The sequence below is a fragment of the Tauraco erythrolophus genome, chromosome 8, assembly GCF_009769465.1.
Source record: "Tauraco erythrolophus isolate bTauEry1 chromosome 8, bTauEry1.pri, whole genome shotgun sequence".
In the NCBI taxonomy this organism is placed as follows: domain Eukaryota; kingdom Metazoa; phylum Chordata; class Aves; order Musophagiformes; family Musophagidae; genus Tauraco; species Tauraco erythrolophus.
In genome coordinates this window covers 34,164,435-34,186,372 of record NC_141472.1, presented here as the reverse complement: position 1 = coordinate 34,186,372, position 21,938 = coordinate 34,164,435, and the positions used below count along the sequence as shown (strand labels likewise).

The following is a 21,938-nucleotide window of genomic DNA, read 5'->3' as shown; positions in this document are numbered from 1 at the left end:
TCTAGACCAAAAACTATATTGAATGTGTGAAGAAAAGTTTAATCTCTCTTCCTCTGCCCTCACTCCCCCACCCCCCCCCCTTTTCTTGGACATATAAATACTGTGGATTATTTGAGTATTTGTAAGAAGTTAGAGAGTCAGACATTTCGAACCACACGAGGGCACACTTTGGTACAAAACTAATCACTTGATGGACAAAATATATAAGAGGAAGGACATGAGCCAAAACTCTAGCTAAGGAGAGCTGCTCTATAGGAGGCTTGTAAGATTGTGTTTATTTGTTTCTGACTCTGTAATATGTTACAAATAATCCTGTTTGGAGTAAAAGAAACTGTTATATGGTCCAATCCGTTGTCTGTCCATTAGGATAGTTTTCATCCTTGGAAAAGTGTTACACTTGAGGGAGCAGATGTGCCCAGTGCACTAAAAAATGCAAATACAGGGAGAAAGATAATGCTGCTCTGCTTCTTAAATGTGCTCTGATCTTAGAATTGTCAGTGACTGGATTCCTTTCTAAAATGAAAGGTAGGAGATGAAAAGGGTAGAGAGTAAAATTTCTTTAGCTAAATTAAACTTGTTTAATACTAGGACTTCCATTGTAGTTGTAAGAAAATCTTTGTACCTACTGGTACTGGACTTTTTTTTTATTTAAAGAAACTCTTACGACACTGCCGAGGTGAGTAAGCAGCAACCTAAAACTGTCTGAAGGCATCACAGTTGAGGGAGTACCTTGCACTGGGCTAGTTCCCCTTCTTAACTGCAGGTTAAGTTTGCTTTGAATTGTACAAGGCCTAGGCTAGCCTTAAATAGGTGTTTCTGAGAAGCAATACAAATTAGGAATCAAATGCTTTAAATGTGTACAAGTTCGAATTAAGAAACACTCAGATTAATAACTGAACACTGATTATTTTAATATATGCACAATCAACAGTCGATGTAAATGGATTCCTCGAAAACGTAAAGGTTTGAGAATACATCTTGGATCCCAGAGGTTGATATTGTATTTTTTGTCTGTTGTGCAATAATACAGTTTAAATGGTATCATTCAACAACAATGCTTTTGATACTTGAAAAGAAATTATTGGTTATTTTTCTTACTGTGAAATATTTGCACTGTCTGAACTTTCTGGTTAACTTTATAACTGTTAAACTTTTTTACTGGTGTTAATTTATTGTGCTCAGTATTTGATATGCTAGTCTGCTGTCTGTGTGTGAAATTTGTCATATTTAATCAAATATTTTTATCTTCTACACAGTTGTTTATCTTGAGGGCTTCTCGTCTTCTGTTCTCTCTTCCTGAGAATTAAGTGAGAGATGGCTTAAAAAGGCGATGCTTACCTACTTCTGAATTGTATGCATTAATTAAAGAAAGAGGCTGTAGTGCATTGTACCTACAGGGAAAAATCTGTCTGCCTGTCAGAGCTCTTGTGGTCAGATTCTCCAGTACCTGCTGAGTGGCTGCACCAGTGAATCCAGTGAAGTAAAACTATTACTGCCTTAATAATCCGAGATTTCAGTTGTAATTTCTTTGACATGCAGCCCTTCAACTGGCTGTGCAGAACTGGACGTAACTGGACATGACTCTGGGGAGTCGGGGAGGGAGGATACTTTAGCTGGCAAAATCCGACACGCTCTATCCTGTCCATACGTTAGCAGCTGTAGCCGTGTTGGAACTGCCAAGAAATGTGTCAAGTTCAATTTGAAGTGAGAACGAGCTGGTGACTTGTCAGAAAGAGTATTTGAGTAAAACTGGCTACCTCAGTTCTGTTTGTCTTTGGGTTAAGCTTCTAGCCTGCTGTGAACTTCCAAATTGTAGGATGAATTAAGTAAAAATGTCTCAGGTTTTTAAGAGGAAAATAAAGACAGTAGGAATCCTAAGCCATTTTCTAGTGCAGAACACAGCTAAAATTGTAGCTTAAACCAATCAGTTATGTAGCCTTAAGTGTAGTTTTCCCCTGTAAAAGTCAGAATTGGTTTTAAATAAATACGAAGTTTGCAGGCAACTACTTCTGGTAAGTCCATCTTATTGCATCACTTCCATGTGGAAACTTTGAAATATAGCCCAACTAAGCCTTTGTGTTTTCACCAGAGCAGACAGAGCAGCAGGAGCCCTGGAAATAGTGCTAAATGAGTTAGCTTGTCTGTAGCAGAAACATTTTCAGTATTTAATGTCCACAGTTTTAAATTTTTAAAAACATTCTATGTTTGCTTGTGGAAGTAAATTAGCCTTGCAGTATTTTTTTTACCCCAGTAGTTCAAATCTGTAGCATTTCGACTAGAAGTCAAGGCAAGCGATGCTTTAGGAACCCATTTTATTAGTGTTTCAAACACTTACAAGAGGGAAGGATAGCTTTTGGCAGGAGTGTGCAGCAAGTAAAATTACATTAAAAAGCAGGCAATTCATTCCTCTCGAAATGAGCTGAGGTCCTGGGAGACTGTCACAGCCTTGGATGTAGGTTAATTACTGAAAGAGAATTTTGACCCCCATTAATTGACTGTCAGTCCAATGCAGCTCATTCTTTCTGCCGAGCACTGGTAAAGTAGGAAGTGACTGATGTCACTTAAGACCAGACATATCCACAATCCCTTACAAGGGCCACTTGTTTTTAAATCATCCTGTTCTGAAAATCTTTCTGCTTGAATATATATCAGTAGAGAGGGAGATGCGGGGAAGAAAGGCCGTACGAGTGGCTTTCAGCCAGCTGAGCAGGTCAAGGTCTTTGCCCCGCATGATGTAACAACCAGCTTTTGCTTGGCCAAAGGCGTGGGTGCTTGCTTACGTGTATCGCTCCTCAGGATTTGAACCATAGAATCATAGAATTTGGGTCTCTGTTTATTAAATATTGTGATCTTAACACTACCAGACTTCCAAATGTTGCCTTTTTAATATGAAGCTTACCTTGGAGATAAAACAACTGTTTTGAGAGAATTGGCTGACCTTGAACATGTGTTTCCTATTTTGGTACAGAATGTAAATATAGAACAAACTATTTTACATAGATTTTGACTGGATTGAGATATAAGGGCTAATTTTTGTTATTTATGGAGTAAAAATTTCCATATTTTAATGTGTAAAAAAAAAAGTCATAAAAAGGAAGAAAAAATTGTTCATCAATAAAATGTCGTTAGAAAATTGATGACTCGTCCTATTATTTGAGCACTGACAACTAACTGCGAGAATAAGTGCAGTAAAGGCCCACCATTACAAGTCATTTCCTCGGTGAGAATTTTGAAAACTGAAATTAAATGAAGTCTGCATATCGATCACTTTATTAAACTGTTATTCGATACACTTTGAATGTAAAATGTTCTCTGTTATTTTTAGCTCATACATGACTTTTCAGAAGTTCAGCCTGCCAGTGAAGTGAGGAGGTTCCTGAATTCTCTATCCCATCCCCATGTATTTGATACTTAAAAATTATGCAATGTTGAAGTCTTTTTTTTTTTTTCCCCACTTGAAATGGAAGATTATAATTCCGTGTTTTGTGTAAAGGATTTGGCCACACGATTCCCATTTGAGTGGAAGGAACGTCGGCGTCACCCTGCGGAGCCCCGAGCCATTGGCCGTGACCGGCGCTGCGCTGCCCTCGCTGCTGTTCAGCGGGCATCGGTGATGCCACAGCCACTGCGCCTGGTACCTGAGCCAGCTCTGAGACTGAGAGTTTTACAATATCTTTATAACTACGATACATGTTTATATATACAGATATATTACTCTGATAAATGTGAAAGACAAAACATTCCTCTAAAATGCAAAGCGGAGACGATTTTATAATGTAGCTTTTTTTTTATTCCCCCTAAGCAATACGTTAGCAAATACATAGATTAAAAAAAAAAAAACAAACCAACAAAAAACACTTGCCTTCCTCTCTGCTATTTAGGAAAATCGGATAAAGCAAAGCAAAAGTAGGTTACTCTTCTTTTTTGTTTGCCTTGTCTCAAAATAGGAGCCTTTCAAAGGGGTATTAAAGCTTATAAAACGTGCCACTGTTCATTTCATAGATGGCTTTAACTCTGAAAAACATCTGGTATGTAAAGTTACCCAAGTACAGCTATAAGGTTTAAAAACTTCTGTGTTTCTAAAATTAATGCCATTGGTAGCAAAATAAAAAAAAACAAAACTGGTATATGAACCAGTTTGTGTTTAAAATTCAGAAGTAGGTAGAAATCTCTCTCTTCTGGAGTGGAAGGTGTGTTGCTTAAGCTACAGCAGCATCAGGGCCTTGTCTGCAGCCTGGAAAGATGCGGGGAGCTGCACTGGTGTCAGTCCAGTGGAGATTCCCGGTGGAGTGAAAATGCAGCCTGGTTTCAAATGCAATTTTACAGGATTTCTGTGCGTCTGTAGCGGTCATTTTCGTGCATGTATAAAAAGTCAAGTATCGCAGAGGGTTTTTCACTGTTAATTGTTGTTGCGTCCTCAAAATAGCAGCGTCGCACCAGCTGCAAGGTGAGTCGTGCACACATCCTCCGTGTCAGCCTCCAGTCCTCCCCTCTCAGCTAGTACCAGTTAATGACTTGCTGAGAAATCCTGATGCTAACATAAATGTACCTGATTATTCCAAATTTTCTTCTGTATTTCAACAGAGTACAGTGAATTTAATGAAAGGCAGACTACTACTGAAGATTCCCAGTGTCCTGAATTTGAAACAAACCAACCCTTGGAAACCCCTTCTTTCTCCTTCCTCCCATCCCTTAAACTTTCATTTATCCATCTGCTGAACATTCACGTGTGTCTGAGTGCAGTGACACCTATTTTTCCAAAGAGAAATTAAATCAAGGAAGAACTAAATGTCAAAAAATACAAAATGTTATTTGTGTTTGAGGGGAATTACGGAAACCCAACGTTTGCCCGCGTGATTGCATCTTATTGCTGTCAGGCCTTTTTTTTTTCACTATAATTCTTCTGTTTAGATGAGTTCTTCAATTTTTCTGCATCTTGTGCTGCTCTTTAAGTAATATTAGTAGGCAAAACGCTGAGGTTCACAGGAGCTAGATTGAGCTCTTGTTACGGAAGTTACAAGGGGAACTGTTTTCAACCAACAAGAAAGTAATTCTAGGGAAATGCCCACGTTACTAACTCAAATTAAACACTTAAATTTTACATTCATTTCCTGTTCCTTGGGTATCGTGTTGAAATTAAAGGCAGATTTTTCACCCGCGGAATGAGGATACTGAAATACATTCTTCATTGCTTTTACAGCAAGTGTTGTCACCTTGTTATTTGCCCTGGAGTGGCAAGAAGTCCTGGGAAGATGAGAATGCACCCAGGTGGGGAGAGGGCATCTCTAAATGTGCTCTGGGTGGTTCTGCAGGCACGTGATGAAATCCTGGATTGATCGACCCTCGTAGCAGATCTTGTAGACTGTTGTAAACAATGGAAACCTAAAAGAAGCGCGTAGTGATTAAAATAGTTTTTAAAGTATATATAAACATTTCCATTCTGTTTATAATGGGAAAAAACCCTTTTTTTTAATGTTAAAAGGAAAGTGGAATTTTTTTCTCTCTCTTTACAATAGAATTTTAACTTGGATGTGGCAAGTTAACTATATAGGGCAATTAAGAGGAGCTAGGGGCAATTCTTGGGGTGACAGCAGAGAAGAGCTGTTTTGGAGACAAAATTCCTATCCGGTATTTTTTATGTACAGAAGAATCTTGAATTGCATATCCTCTTTTTCCTCCTGTGTACAAAATGCATTTATTATTTGCATTCGTTACTGATATCTAAAAGACTAAAAAGAATGAAGGTGTCTAATGATTTTCTTTTCCTGGCTTAAAGGGTTCTTTCCCTCTTGCAAGCTGTCTTAGTCATTATGTGGTAAAAAATGAGTCCACTGAATGACTTGGAGCTGAGTGTTTAACTAAGTGCAATTACAGGATACTTATTAGATCAAATTTTGATTTAAAGTTCATGTCCTGTCAAAGTAAGCTTTTCTTTTCTGTCTAATTTTTGAAAGATAATGCCACTCGAGTCTTCTGTATCTGTTATAATTCTAATAGGGTGTTTTTTTAAGTATTCATTTAGTGCTGTTTGGCCTCTCAGTATTCCTAAGGTACAAGAAGGAATGGGGTGGAGGAAGTTTAGCTTTTCTGTTGTGTGAGCTGAGACAAAGGTTTCAAGTTATAAATTATCTTACATCATCCCAAACAATTAGAAGTACTTTCTATCTCAGCATTTTGTGTGGCACTAAAGCACTGATATCAGCACATATTACCTATTCAATGTGTATAAAAATTTTTGATGAGGAATATGCTCACAAATTTTATACTGAGATAACCTAGTTAGCGTTTGCACTGAGGGGTTTTGCTGCAAGCTCTAACAGTGATATACTGAGAACAAGAAACCTTCTGACCCATAGATCATGTTTGCAAGCTGGCTCTGGGTACCGCCTTCAGCCTTGTTTAGGGGGACGCGGATGTCTGGGTAGCTCCTTTGGATTATTATTTCTTTTGTTTCCTATATGTCTGTGGCTTGTTTCTTCTAACACTGTTTAGCCTTCATCCCATTCTACTGGCCATGGCAATGAGGAGTCAGGCTAAGCTGAGCTCTAATGGTGGCCCAAGATGTAGAAAGCAGTTGTTACAGAAATGAACAAGATAATCATAGAACCATGGAATGGTTAGGGTTGGAAGGGACCTCAAAGATCATCTAGTTCCAAGCCCCCTGCCATGGGCAGGGAAACCCTCAAGTACTGTTAAGGGGGTTATGAATCGCTCCTAATTTGTTGCTAATTCGGTTGGGGTTTTTTTTAATCAAAGCACTTACTTATCGAGCATATTTTTCTCTTTCAGAATCTTGTAGACTTCGGCTGAGGTCTGAGGACCTTGCAGCTTTTGTCCGTTCAGCATCTCATTTTCCAGTTCCTCAATGGACTAGAAGAGAGGAGACTGATTACTTGGATCAGAGAGGATACTGCTGCGATACCAGCAGTTATCAAGAAGGTAAACAGCTAATGCTGCCTTTGTAAAACACAGAAGGATTTCTTCATGCGTTAGTGTAAAATATTTCAAAATTCTCCTTACTTTTCCTGTGCGAGCAAAGGCTTCTGCTACTTTCCTGTTGCGTCCCCCGTAGCAGGTGGTGATTAGATCAGCGACCCCGCAGCTTTCCAGAAAAGTGGCTATTGATACTGGTCCCTTGCAGAACATCTTGGCAAAGGCCACCATTTCCATAAGGCCCAAGCGTATAACTGCTGCCTTTGTATTATCACCCAAATCCAGTCCATCGCAGAACCCAGCTCCCACTGCTACGATGTTCTAAAAACAGTTTAGTGTGAAATATTAGAGGAGGAAAGGAAATGGTCAGGCAAGATGTGTGGTTCATCAGCGTGTACTGATCTTTAAGAGAATCCCACAAATCTATCTTCATCCCATTTGCCAGAATAAGGTTCAATTTCCAATGGCCATGAGTTTAAGTTATGAAGAAGGTAGACAGCTATTTACTGTTGAACAAAAGTAGCTGGGCTTCTTGTTTAAAATAGTAATATTGCAATCACGTAGCATGGATGCAATTAACGTTTTGTTTTTCTGCAAGTTTTAAGTTGGGACTCGCTGACCTTTCTGTTTTAACTATTTAAAATGTCCCACACGGAGTCATGCCTTTCCAGGTTTTCTCTATGGGTCTCTAATTTAAACAGACATGGGTTCTATGTATTGATGCTGCAGTAGGTCAAATTTTGGTTTTCCCTGCAAAAACAGTCAGCAGAATTGCCCTTTTTTGCGGCTCTACACAAATCTCTCAGGATCCTAAACATCTTCACAACTCCTCATGATTGCACTGCACACCTCCCTTCCTATCTCCCAGTTCCCAGCCCTAAATAAGTCCAGTTCACTGTATTTGAGTAATATGTCACCCAGTACTGCTGTGGAAGTGTTTGCTCCAGACACACACATGCCCCAGTGCAGATTTTTTTTTTTTTTTTAGCAAAGGCAATGCCAAAGCAATGCCTTCAAGAAGAGCTAAGATTTCCCACAAAGCAGAAACAACCTCTCTCCTCTCTGTGCCTGCCCGCAGTTCCAGTCTGTGGCGGAAAGCAAAATCCAGGGGTACTTGGGTTTGTATGTAAAGAAACTTTTCTTTTTGTATGTAAGGTTAAACATGATCAATTCTTTCCAAGCCAGTAATCTCCTCTCCCCCAAGGAAAGGTGAATTATTGAAGTACAAATGATCGAATGTATAAAAAAGTACAAAGGGTCACAGGCTGGAGTCACTTTCAGCACATTTAAAAGCAATCTCCAAATCTCACTCAAGTACCCTCTCATTGGAAACTTGGTGATTTTCATAGATTTTGGAATTGCTCTGATCCGCTCTGGGACCTGGACGCTGAACACCACGCAGATGTGCTGCCAGCACAGAGCATCACTTCTGATGCAAACTTTCCAGCAGGTTACTACTCGAACCGCGGAAATAAGTTATTAGTGGGAGCTATGATATGGAGTGAGAGTCTTTGTTTCATGTGCTTAAAATACACAGACAAGAAAATACAGCAGACTAAATTCTGCCCTCAGAAGCAGAGGTGCCTCTGGTTAAAAAAAAAAAAGATAAAAATGTAACTATTTTGAAATGCTTTGTCAGCAGTTATATTTTTTAGTAAATTTTCCCTTTTTAACAGATTGGGAAATTGGCACATGAACGTCTTGTCTGTGCTCACAGACCCTGTGGCTTACAGAAGACTAAAGTGAGGGTAGAATTTGGCCCTAATAAAAACATTTTGGTTTGAAATCACTCACTTTTAAGGCTCCACAAATCTCCACTGTATCAGAGTCAAGCACCACGGTAATCCTGAAATTGGGGGTCTGCATTAATTCTTTAAAGATCTCCCCTTGTTTTTCATTTTTGCACCCTGTGGGAAGGAAGGATGAAAGTTAGAGTGGTTCTGCAATGTTTCGGAGTACACACAATTAACTGAAACCTGAAATAAGGTCCCAGCGACCACTTTAGGTTTTGTGGTCCCAGTAACTGGGTATCGCTAAACAAGAGCTCTGTGTGACAGCAGTTTCTGCTGCTGGAAGCCAGTGTTAAATGTATGCAAGTCCCAGGGCATTGACCAAGCATTGCTTAATAACACTTTCAAGAACTTAGAAGTAGATAGCCCCTAACAGAAAGGCAGCTTTCTGCCTTTCCCCCACAAACCTTGCAAAAGATAATATTTACAAGTCACTTCGTGCAGCACAACGGTATAACTGCTGCTTTGAAAATGTAAACTGATGCAATTGCTAAGTATTATTATGGGGCACAAATGATTAATGCCCAATTAATTCCCAATTACAGGGAGATCCACAGATGATGAAGTTGAACGTTGGCACTGCTGGAACATTTTTGTTACCCATTGTACCAAGGTCAATTATCCTGTCATTACAACGCTAGCCCTAGGTATTGAGAGGAAGGGTAGAGAGCCCTCAGGGACAAAGGGGCTGAGGTTTGCCTTTATCCAGAGAGTCCCTGGCCAGCTGGGCAAAAAATTCTGAATGAAGTTTCACTTAATTTTTATACAAGGCAGCTTGGCTTCCTTCAGGGAGAGCTCAATAGTGAGTTTTACTAGCCTGAGGCACCGCACTCTGGTAGCTGTGGGGTTCCAGCCTCATCTCACGAGAAACTTTGGGTTTGCTTCTCGTTCTTTACAATAAGTGATGTTGGGGGACACCCAGTCTCTTTGAAGTGGCTGTTTCTGGGCTACGTGGCTTTCCATGAGGACAAAAGCAAGGGGCAAAGCTCTCTGCACGGTCATCATCGCAGCATGGCTTCAAACTGGGCCAGGAGATAAACTCCCCCCAAGAAAATGAATATTGCTCAACTCTCCTAATCGTGTCTAGTCCTATTTGTGTTTAGTTGCTCTGCCAGCAACAAATGCCCAGCTGGTATGGTTTTCGCTGTTTCTGTAACTTTTGCAAGGCAAAGGAACAGTATTGCAACAATTTTTTTTTTTTTTCCTTCCCTAGCTATGGAAGGATGTAACTTAAATTTCAACTGACTTTAAAAATCAATGGGTTTTAAAAACTACTGGATGAACTTTCCAAATCAGGTCAGACCCAGTTCTGGGAGGATCTGAGGATATGTCTTGGCAAGCAGTCTGAATGGGAGGGAGGAACAGAATGTTACTGGATTTTTTTGTTTTCTTTTGGGTTTTGAGTTTTTTTCAAGCAAAGAAATTTGAAGAGGGAGAAGTACACCTCGGGGAGCAGAAGCACATACGAGCTTCTGATTCAACTTCTCTATCTAGACTGTATAGTGTATCAGCTGCCGATGTACTCGGTGTTGAGCTGTACAGACACAAAGGGTGGCTCTTGCCAACTTTTACAGAAACAGGATTAAGCTGTAATTTTTTAACAGATTAAATTAGCTGTCAGCATTGAAACCCGCTGTCAGTTTGGATCTGATCCTGCTAGCACCGAAATCCCTGGAAATAACGCTGCTTCCCTGAACGAGCTCAGCTGGCACCGCACCCACCGCACCACTCGGGACCCACATGGGACCCATCGCACCCCCCCTGCTTCCTCCAGAGGTTATCCTGTTGCCCAGCCACAGGTGACATTAAACCACGGCCAGTGGCTCGAATTTGCTCTTTACAATAGTTACCAATGGTGGTTTCACAGAACTTCTCATCAGCCACTTCTTTGGCTATGTTGGCCCCCATAAGCACACTGATTTCTATTTTCAGTTTCTCTCGAATGAGGTCAGATATGAGCTTCAGGCCTTCAGGACCCTCATCGATCCCCTGAACAAAAGACAATAGTCAAAGCCAAGTTATTAGAATAGGAAAATGACAGCAGTAGAGCACCAGTAAAGCAGAAGGTGTCCTATTGCCTGCAGCTCTCTGGTTTTAATTGGAAGCATTTGGGTCTTACATTCACTAGTGTTAGCCATTAATACAAACGCTCTGGGTTTGTACTTTGATAACTGCAAATTCAAGGCAGGTTCAGGGAGAAGGTAGTGACAGTTGAGGTAACCCTGCAAGAGGCCTCACATCAAGTGCTGCTGTCTTGAAGCTTTCTTTGATGCTGTATTTTTCCTTTGTGTTAAACTCCTGTAGTACAGAACCAGACTTTTAAATTAAGCCTACAAGCAGTGGCCTTTTTGCAAGATCGAAGTATTAATCTGAATGCCTCATTGGTATTAAGGAGTATCCTGCACTGTCTTGGTTGTTTGTTTTTTTTTTTATCTCAAGCTAAAGAAAAGTAAATTTACAGGAATTTCCTTCCTCTCTGACCCTGCTCTGCTCTGTGTACTGCTGCTTGTGAGCTGATTTCTATAGGGGAAAAAAAACAAATGGGGGAAGAGCTGGTATTGCAGTCTGAAAACTTGAATTAAATTTAATTCATTACAATTTAAAATTGAATATTTCCTGTAATGCAAGCAAAAGAAGAAGTGGTAGATTATATTCCTATGCTTTGCCTCTGGCTTTTAGCTTGAGATTCTCTTAAAATATTAATTCCCTTTAAGATTGTGATAGTCTGGTACCTCTAACCCTAAAAAGAGACTCCTCAGTTCATGCCAGATTGAAATTGCTTCAGTTCTGCAGAATGATTAGTGTTACTGTGCCATTTGAATGCTGCCAAGAGCAGCTTTAGCACGTGCTTGGAAGAGGCACTTCGACCCAGTGCTCTTCCCAGTTAAGAGTTAATTGAGGCTGTAGTCTGATATGTATTTTTTCTGGCAGCAGCACCAGTTTATGTAGCCTTCTCTCTGCCCATTTTCACCTCCGTGCCGGTCCAAGTGGGAACCGATCCAGGCTAGAGGTGGCTGGCAAAGATGGTTACTCTTAGCCCAGCTGGGTTCACCTCTCTGTGGCCACGGGAGCAGCAGAAGGGCCGGGCAAGTTTTAACTCTTGCAGAAGAAATGCTTGTGTTCATGCAGAGCATGCAGCTGAGGACTGGAGCTCCTACCCTTACATTGAAGATGTTTGTTTACTCCATACAGACTGAGTCTCGTGGGAATGACAACTTACCTTGATCAGTGAAATCCCAAACGTCCCGGGTTTTATCTGGCCTGCGATCTGCTCGCAGATTCGTCCAATGAATTGATGTGGCAGAACAAACACCAAAATGTCTGCCCCGTTTGTTGCTTCCATCACGTCCGGAACAGCCACCTGGGACAAGAGTGACAAACGAAATGAGTCCCAGGCAGGAATCCTCACACCTTGTGAGACACCAACGTGCCAAAGCCATTGCAGATGTGTTGCAAATGTCCTTAATTTTAACTGTCACTGTTTCGTAGCTGCTAGCTCTTCATGTGAGTGACTGCAGCTCTCTTCTGAAATATCCAAAGCAGCCTTTTTTAGGTTTGCATTTTTTTAAATTTTATTTTTAACTTGCCTCCCATCCCAGGCCTGCGTGGATAATCTGGGGAAGATTATATACTTTCTAAACTTGCACCATCCTGAGAAGCCCCTTTGCTGGTTCAGCTTCTTCAGGTGGTACCTGAAGATACTGAGCAACCTCATATGGTTCTTCTGGAATGAGTAGCAGCACCGGGGAGCACAGGAGCAAACCAGAGTGGTAAGACAGAGCCTCTTCTGGAAGTCTTTAGTTTCCGTAGGTCACCAGCTGAGAGTTACTCAGGAATAAACCATGTCAAAAGGCAGAGATTATTATGATCTTTGAGGGGTATGGATCTTTGTTTTAAATGTATAGTAACTTGACCAATAGTTACAAAAACCTATGCAACGTGCTTAGTAAATAGCAAGTGTATCTTCCTTCCCTCAAATGCAAGCATTGCTCAGAACAACAATTCAAGCCAGGCTACAGAGGCAACAGCAGGTGAATTTGAGCCTGCTATCCCACGCAGTTTACACTCAGAGAAAACATCGCCCAGGGATGCAGCCTTGGAGCATGCAGCCTTAGAGCAAGTGGGATTCTCAGCAGGAGAACCAGAACTGCTGCCAGCAAGGCTGCTTCTCCAGGAAAACAGCAAAGCGGGAGCAGGGCAGAGGCTGGCAGTGCTGTACAGACAGTGCTCTTCTCTCTCCACAATGTCACAGAGCAATTCAAGGAAAAAATTAGGTTGTTGGTTTTTTTTTTTTTTTCTCAGTTGGAGATGAAGATGTGAAGGTTGCTCCAGGCTTTACTGCAACCAGCTGATTTCTGCTGGTAAAACCTCAGACTTTGCTACAGACAGGATGAGGCTGATCTCAAGTGATGAGGGCAGCCCTGTTGATCTGCTAGAGGGCTATAAAAATAACAGTGACCAGTCAATTGCAACCCAGGAGAACTGTGTGCCAAGTTCAAACCACGGGAGTGCAAATATGCAATCGCAGCAGTAAATGGAGTACTAAATATAACCACTCTCCACGCAAGGAGACCCGCCACGACCAGAGTCTTAACTTCCTTCTACAACTGCAACCGCTCCAGAAACGTGGCGCTACTTTCTTTAATTCACAGAACAGTGGCATTTGGCAAAATCTTGAACAGCCAAAAACCCTCATCTTGCTTGGTTTAGCAGCAGTAAATTATCTAAGCTGATTAATTTAAGTAGAGGTGCATAACTTGGTATTTTAAATGTGCATGAAAATTAAATACTTTATATTTTTGGTGGCATTTACAGCATTATTAATTATAGCAGTGTGTCACTATCCTGAAATCACCCATGAGCCAATAGCTCATTATTCACCTCTTTGTAAGGTGCAGCTGTTAGCTGTGCTGTTGATTTCTCTTTTAGAAGAAGGCAGAGCAGTAGCTTTCCCTTTTTTGCCAGAGGATGCTGTGGGTTTGAAATATCTCAGCTCTGTGTAGACAGATCTCTGCCTGCCATTTCTAGAGTTATGCTGATTTCTGCCAGAGAGGAGGATGGTGCATTACCAGCACCTGACACAGCTGGGTGTTTGAAGTTGCATGTGACATACGAGACAAGCAGAAGTCACAGAAGTGAGTTATATTCCAGTGTACTTAAAATATTGGAGTGAATTAGGTGGTAAACCAGAATGAAGCAACGAATTACTTCCTAAGTTTAATTTTGCTCGATGTTGCCTCTCTTATAAAAAATAACAATATTGCAGTGATTTTTTTTTTTTTCAACTTACCACATTTTTGGGTATCTTGTATCCAGGCAGATATTTAACATTTTCATGTTCTTGGTTGATTATTTCTGAGAGTTTTCTTCCATTGATGATCTCTTCAAATACCCACATCTTGACAGTAGGATCAAATCTGTTGGACTTCTGGACATTTTTGCCAATGATTCTTGCTATGGCTGATCCCCTTTAAAAAGAAGAAAAGTGAAATAACAAATAGGAAACAATTTTATTGCCAATTGGCAACACAAATTACTTTAAACATAACAACTCATAAAAGGCTTTTCTATAAAGCTGTTTAGGTGCTTGCTACATTTATCAGGAAGTTTTATCCACTACTCTACATCAGAAGCCTGCCAGTTTAAAAATACAGAAAGTAGAAACAGAGAAAATACAACAATAATAAGGGATTTGAAGTCATATCAAAGATTATAGAGTGGGAGTGTGATGTATGATCAACAGAACTAAAAATACAGTATCTGGGATTAAAATATCTCTTGCTCCTCGGATAATTATTTTTTTTTCTGAAGACCAACAAATGTAAAATAATCCAGGTGGCAAAGCAGTCCTGAACAATCTTGCTGTGACAGTCTTTGTGCATCTCATCTGAAATAGAAGCATCCCACTTTCCTACCAATAACCAGACAGTTGCAATAAGGATTTTATGTAAGAGCTAAATCCTCAGAAATTGTTCTCTTCTTTAAAAAATAACCCCGCACTTCAACCTGATAGTTTCTCTTTATGTATTGTTCTAATTATCACTGTAACAGGATCTGGAATGGTTGCAGCCTGAAGATATTTTAACCCTCCAGTTTACTCTTCTTCAATCATGGTAAGCGTTTTTAAATCTCAGTTTAGACAATAATTTGATTTCCCCATCCACCACTGCAGACTTGCAAACATTCACTTATTTTCTTGGCAAGAGGGAATTAAAAAACCCTGCAAAAAAATATTGAAAGTATTGCTTAATGCCCTTTCAATTATAGGAGGGGAGGAGTGATTACTTTTACTCTTCGCTTCCCTCTTTCCTTTTTAATGCTACTTTAACCTTTCAAGTGGCCATTTTACGAATGTAACTGAAAGAGGGGCTCCAGTTGCACCACTCTTGTCCTCTGACCCACTCGTAACACACCTGCAATGAAGAGCACGAACAGGACTTGGCCGTGGTATGTTTTCTGGAACTGATAAAGGTCTCAAGTATATCCAAAACGAAGTCCAGGTAGGTCTGTGCTCTCAACGGTTCAAAGGGAAACCACGTTGTCACTGGCTCTCCTTGGCTGAGCCATATTTTTCACGTAACAGGTTTGCACAAGGCTGAATTGCTCAATAAGTAATAAAAGAATAAGGGCTTCATCTTAATCTTTAATGATAAAAAAACCCTACTGAGATCAGGTTTCACTTTGCTCAACATTTACTATGTTCTGCATCCTGAGCTTCCATAATGATTTCTTTCTAAAAAGGGATGATTTGGTTTGGTCCTTTAAAATACATAGGGAAATGTTTTAGGGGTGAAATATTTTAGGGGTGAAATATTTTAGGAGTGAACCTTTACTCTAGTAGAAGTATTACCTTTAAAATGGCTTATATTCTGGTTCTGTTGCCTTGCTACCAACAGAGAGCACAATCAAGGCCTGAGATGAGGATGAATTGTGGCTCAGCACAAGGAATATGTATTAAGAAGAAAAGTTATTTTTATGGATGAACCTGAGATCTAAGTTCATCGTCCGGGTTGCACTGGAGACTCTGATCTCTCCAATCGGAGTCTCCAGCGCAACGTGGATGATGAACTTAGACCTCAAGCCTGTCCATAAAAATAACTTTTCTAGCTATGTACCAAGCTCGTATGATTTTCTGTTGAAAGATGCAGACTCCAGCTCTAACCTGTGAAATACTGAATGAGACTCACTACTCTTAGTAGATAAATCAGATCTTCCAGCAGAGCTGCCATTGCCACTGTGCTTGGATGTTGCTACTCAAGTATTTTCCTATTGACAAAGTACCTTCACCTTTACCATCTCTGGAGGTATCTCAGCCATAAAGGTAGGTCTATAAATGACAGTATTTTCATTTGGTTTCTGTTTAGATGAATGAGGATGTGGGGGAGAAAGGGTTTAACGTTTAAAAGACATTGAGTAGTCATCAGGAAAATACCTTGCCACAAAACAAACACTTCAAAACCTGATGCTCTATTTTACTTAGTCCATTTGAAATTCAGTCACGACCAATCAGCCTTGGGAAGAAGAACTGCTTTGCCTGTGAAGGCGGTGGTTGGTAGACTACAGGGGCTTGGCAGAAGAGGGCTGCTTATGCAAACGAAACCCAAGGATGTTCACATGTGAAGACTTTGGCATGTTTTTTTCTCCAAAACTCAATTTAGTGAAAATTAATAGAAGACTGAGAACTCCACTGAGATAATTTTTAAAAGTGGAAACTGCCAATCAGGGTTTTTTTTCCCCAATTATGTTAATTCATGTTGGAAGTGATTTACATATTGCTAAGAGAAAGAAAGCTTTTATCTGGAGATTTCCTATCAGTATAATGAGAAAGCTTTGATGTAGAATAACTCAAATAAGACCCATATATGAATATGAAAGTGTTTGTGGCATACATCAGATCTGGTGAAAAATAGAGCTTAACGGACCCCGTGAAGCAGCTAGTTCCTTCCCTATGCAAAGGGCAGTCAAATAGACTCATGCCATTCCTATGAGTTTTCCAAGGAGGTCTTAAAGACCTCACCGGTTGCAGGTCTCTTCCATTCCCCAATCAGCCCGCTCCAGCACTTTGTTACCCTTAGCACTAGAAAGATCATCTTCACGTTCAACCCAAGTCTTCCTCACTGCCGATTATGTGCATTTCTGTTCTAGAAGGGTGGAATACTGTTTTTCTCCTTTAGATGCTTGAAGATGATCATGTCTTCTTCCAGTCTCTTTTTTAGCCAACCACCCCAATTTTTTTAAATTACAGTATCACTCAGGTTGGAAGGGACCATGAGAAGTCTCCAAAGTGGGAAAAACACTGAGGCCAGATGGGTTGCTCAGGGCTTTGCTCAGTCGAGTGTTGAAAACTCTCCAAGGACCACCTCCTCTCTGGGCAACCTGCCCCAAAGCTTTATTATTCTCATAATTTTTTTTCCTCCTCTCTTTATATATTGAGTCAGAACCTCCTCTGGTTCAATTTATAAACACTGACTCTTGTTTTCCTTCCGTGTACCTCTCTAAAAAGCCTGGCCATCTGTCCATGCTGAAGACAAGAACCTAGTTCAAACTGGATCTTCGCTGAGGACTCTGCAGTCCAAATGAATCTAAGAAGATTGGGAGAGCTTTTGGATTCCCAGGGGCCAGGCAGTGAATTAAACCTCTGTTTTTAAAGACAGATTTTTAAAAATCGTGAACCACAATTAAAGTAAATGCAAACCTTCCTGCACCTGGCTGGCAACCACAAAACACGGTGCAGCGCTTACTTCGCTTAACGACATCACTCGTGTCTCCTGCCAGTGTTGACTTAGTAAGTCCCTGTGACCTGCTGAACTTCTGCAGCTGACACGAGCCATTGCAACATGCTGCATCACGTGTCAATTATGCTTCTGAGCTGCAGGAAAGACTCAAGAGAAGTGATCTGAACTGTCACCCAAATATTCAGGAGCAAAACATAAAGAAAAAAAATGTTTGCCAAAGATAAACATTATATGTCTATGTTGTGCTAAGACAATCTGTTCGTCCACAGAGGCTATGAATAGATGTGAGCACAATGTTTATTTCCTCCCCAAAGATATTAGTCTGTGTATATAGCAGGAAGCATGAGATGGGCTCAAGCAGACAGGCAGTATGAGTAAGTAGATAGTATTGAATGAGCCAGGGTCCGTGTATCTCCATGGCATAACTCTTTCCAAGTTTGTAGGTACATGTGAAAAAAAACAGAACTTTCTTGAGTTCGGATCTGAAGGAAGACATCTAAGTGGCTTTGGAGAACGTCTTATGGCAAAGGGACAGCCTGGGAAAAGCAGGAGTTGCTTGCTTGAGGATGCAGAAAGATGAAGGCTGTCACTGTGGGCTGCCCAAAGGTAAAAGCTGACTCCCAGACATGCAGCCATGGCTGTTGAGGGGCTTGGAAGTGACAACGAGCTGCCTGCACAGGCTTGGATACCTGTGGTTAAGGTGAGGGAGCAGAGGGCAGCAGGGAGGGATGCAAGCACTGGAATGACAGTGAAAGTGGCAGTCGGGAAACACTGGTGCCGAAATGATGGGGCAGGGCTGCGACCGTCAGGGCTGGAGAACGCCAGATGCATGATGATGAGTTCCTGATGAAGACTTAGCTGTGCAGTTACATGTGAAAGGCCGTATCTGAGAGATGTCGTGCACAAAGAGCTTGTGATCTGGAAAGAGCACGCTTGTGGGGGCTCAGAAGGCAGTGGACTGGTTTTGCAAGGCAGGAAGGCAAAGAGCCGTGCTTTAACTACACTGTGCTCTCGGCAGCTCACAAGCAACCACTCCCTCACCTATTGATTTTTTTTCAGCATTTGCTTCCACTCAGCTGTCAGATATTTTAAAAATCTTAAGGCGCTTGCTCCCCTCGTACAAAAACAATCCAAAGAACTACCTGGAGGCTGGGTTTGCTAATCCCAAGTGCAGGCACATACATGTTGGTCTGTTTGTTTGTGCTCGGCTTGCACAAACCGTAGGAAAAGTAAGATGCGAAGTCCGGTGAGATGGGGTGTACTGACTTCAGTGGGGTCTGTCAGACCCAGGGAGCTCTGGAGATCCATGGCTTTGTCCGGGCTAGAAAGGACGGAGCAGTACCAAGCATATTCTTACGAACGGGGATAAGGATAAACGGGGGACCTGAACGCAATGCTTGTACAGGCTGCGTCTGCACCAAGGTGCAAAACGACATGCTGAGGAGGATGGAAGTGAAAGGTGCTAATAAGTCGTGGCTTTAAATGAAGCCTGTGCCCTGGTTCCTTCAAAGGAATACAAACAGCGTCACCATGCTCCTCGCTGCCGAATGCTTAAATTTGAGCTGCCTGGGCCCTGCCGCAGGCACGCACAAGCCCAGAGGCGCAGCTCCGGTCCACTCCGGAACCTCGCTATCCGGTCACCGGGCTTTGAACGGCTCACACGGCTCGGCGGTGCAGGAGCCCCGTGTCTCTCCCGTTCTCACTGCCTGGGGCATCTCCCTGCCCGAGGAGTCCGCACGGCTGAGGCACGACAAGAGCGGCACCGGGGCCGCAGTTTCAGGACCATGGAGACCCTCCGCCGCCCGCCCCGTCCGGCCCCCTCCCCACCGCGCCCCGCCGCTCCCCGCACCGGACCTGTTGCCAACCCCCCGGCAGCGGCGGCGGGGAGCCGGCCCGGGGCGCGGCACGGCCCGGCGGTCCCGGTGTGCCGCCGCGCTGCGAGGGGAGAAGGAAACCGAGGGAGGAAGGGGAGAACGGGGGAAAAAAGGAGAGAAATGGGAAAAAAGGGAGGAGGGCAGGGGAGAACAGGGGGACGGAGGGTGCCCCCCCCGCGCTGCGGCACTCACCAGTTCCCGGAGCCCACGATGCAGACGCGGAGCGGCGACATGGTGCGGGCTGCGCTCCCGCCCGGCGCTGCTGCCGGCGGCTCGGCCCGGCCCGGCCCGGCCCGGCCCGCCTGCCAGCACCGCCCCTCCCGGCCCGGCCTCCGGCGCCTGCGGGAGGGACGAACGTGAGCGGGCGGCGGCCTCGGGGGCAGCGCCGGCCGCCCCCGGCTCCGCCTGCAGCCCCGGCGGCTCTTCTGCCTGGGCCGGTGCTTGCCCCGGGGGGCTGCGCTACGAGCGTCGGCTGAGACCCGGGGGCTGCAGGGGTCTGGAGGGGGAACGGGAAAAACGGTGCCTTCTCCGAAGTTCACGGGGATGAGGATCTGCGTGGGGAAGGCGGGGGAGCCCGGCACCTCTCGTGCAGTGGGACTTTCGTGCCCATTGGCAGCCCCGAGGGTTTGCGCAGCGGGGGGGACGATGGCAGAGTTTGAGAGGGATACCAGATGGGCCCTTGGGGACAGTGAGAGACATCTCGAGGTCCCACCTGTTCCACCAGACAGATGCATAATGGCTTAAATTCTTCCAACAGATGAGGAGCGCACCAAGGGAAGGTTATGAGCGCATTTGCAGGGCCAAATTCAGCTGATACATCATGGGCTGTATCACAGTTCTTAATGTGGGACATCAAATAAAAGTTATCTGCAAGGAAGGACGACACAGAGTGTCGTTCCTTTTCCCCTACATGGTCTAATCATGGGTAACACCCTACAGATTACCACATTTTACCTCTCAGCTCTCCACTACACCCTGTCTCCTCGTCAAAGCAGCCTTCTCTCTCTTTCTTTTTGAGCCGAAGAGCTGCATTCACTGCCTTCCCTGCGCTTGCACTCCTGCTTCCCCTCGTCCTGCCATGCCCAGGCCCCCTTCCCTGCCGTGGGCTGTGGGCTCAGTGGGAACCACATCTGCTGCCCTTGCACCGGAGCTCGGCTCAGTGGGTTTCTGGCTCCGTGTGACGAGGACACCTGACCCGGTGATTCACACAGGGAGGCTGGTTGCCAGCGTTTCAGAAGCCCGTGGGTGTTTCTGGAGGTACACATATGTTCAGCTCGCCTGCTGTCAGCTTCATCGGCTCAGCTATTTGGTGTGTCCTGAGGGCGGTGAGAGTGTTTGGGGGCAAAACAAACAAACCAGGGCAAAATCCTGCAAAATAATATCTTGAGAAAATGACCGGGACAGGTTGCTGAAAAGGAAGGTGCAGCTGGGACCCTGGGCACGTGTGAAGCCTGATGGGGAGCTCTGCATGAAGAGCTATTACCCACATGCACCATTTGTGTGCAGCCAATGCACAAGAGCCTTTCTCCGGTTCCAGGTGCATTTCCTCCAGTTTCCTGCTTGTTCACTGTGATTTTCTCTTTCCCTGCCTGTATAGCTCCTCCATGCCTCTTAGCTCTTTTCTCCCTTTAACTTATTCCTCTCCACCGTGAAGACGATCTACTGTGGAGGTGAGAAGGAGCCATCATTCATCTTGTCCTGTTCAGCCCCTGAGACTTCTCTGCTGTTGCAAGCTCTCCTGTCCTGGTGAGCCCCAGCCCCTGAGGGGAGGACACCTTCACCGAAGCACTGGCTTCTGCAACAAATGCATGCCACAGAAGAAGTCCCTAGTCTATATAGTGCAGAAGTATTGCAAACTGTAGTGATTTCATACAAATGAATGTGGAAACCTTTAATTATAAATGGGAACTGTATCAGTTTGGTGGCCTCTGGACTGATGGAGTTATGTGCTCTCCACATTCAATTGCACTGACCATTTGGTTGGTGCATAGAAGCTGGCAGGGGTGAGGTTGACAGGGAATAAGCAGGCAGATGGATATGGCAGCATTTGGGAAGAGCAGAGGACACAGCCTGAGACTGTGAGTACCTGCATTAGCTTATACATCTGTGACACTCATTGGCCGTGGAAGTAGGTAACTCGTGCTGCTGCTGAACTGTCCTCTGGATTTGTGCAGTCACTGCTCCGTGGAGATGGATAGGAGAGCGTTCATGCACAAAGGACTGTCCCAGGCGGCCTGCAGGCAGTTTTACACAGCAGATTCAGATGTCAAGGCTGTCTCAACATCTCAGTGTTTTGTGTGAACACAGAACGGCCCTGAGAAATGGGTCCTTTGGCAGATTCCAGAGCCCCAGAGCCATATAGCACACAATGGTGGATGCTGACAACTGTTGTTTATCAGGCAAAGAGAAGGATCTGTTCTTTGCCACAAAGGCACAGTGTTTTGTTTTTCACCTAAGCCCATGAGCACTACCTCTCAAGTGTGAGTCATTAGTACATAACAGACATAAAAGCTTAGTCTGCTTAATAGGGAGGATAAAGCCACCCTCACTCGAGCTCACCTGATCTTCCGCACCTAATGGGTCATGCACGTGTCAGCAGCTGGAGA

General features: G+C 43.4%; 1 protein-coding gene across 2 annotated transcripts; it reads right to left on the bottom strand.

Moving 5' to 3' along the window:
* Positions 1-5,285: 5,285 nt before the first annotated feature.
* LOC104369827 (glycerol-3-phosphate dehydrogenase 1-like protein) lies at positions 5,286-19,565 on the bottom strand. 2 transcript variants are annotated; one of them, XM_086615438.1, is made up of 8 exons: positions 19,525-19,565; positions 14,014-14,191; positions 11,944-12,084; positions 10,574-10,712; positions 8,728-8,840; positions 7,021-7,254; positions 6,764-6,870; positions 5,286-5,382 (listed from the first exon to the last, which is right to left on the bottom strand). In XM_086615438.1, the coding sequence occupies exons 1-8, from the start codon at positions 19,563-19,565 to the stop codon at positions 5,286-5,288; spliced, it is 1,050 nt and encodes a 349-aa protein (XP_086471564.1). The 2 variants fall into 2 exon arrangements, with proteins under 2 accessions (XP_086471564.1, XP_086471565.1); XM_086615439.1 differs by having other exon boundaries at positions 11,944-12,020; positions 14,019-14,191.
* Between the last annotated feature and the right edge of the window lie 2,373 nt (positions 19,566-21,938).

Excerpts from the sequence above, each read along its gene's own strand:
- LOC104369827 (XM_086615438.1), bottom strand. The coding sequence starts at position 19,565 with ATGTCGCCGCTCCGCGTCTGCATCGTGGGCTCCGGGAACTG. Across the intron at positions 12,085-14,013 it reads ACAAGATACCCAAAAATGTG|GTGGCTGTTCCGGACGTGAT; the intron begins GTAAGTTGAAAA and ends CTCTTGTCCCAG. Across the intron at positions 8,841-10,573 it reads GTTCTGTGAAACCACCATTG|GGTGCAAAAATGAAAAACAA; the intron begins GTAACTATTGTA and ends TCCTTCCCACAG.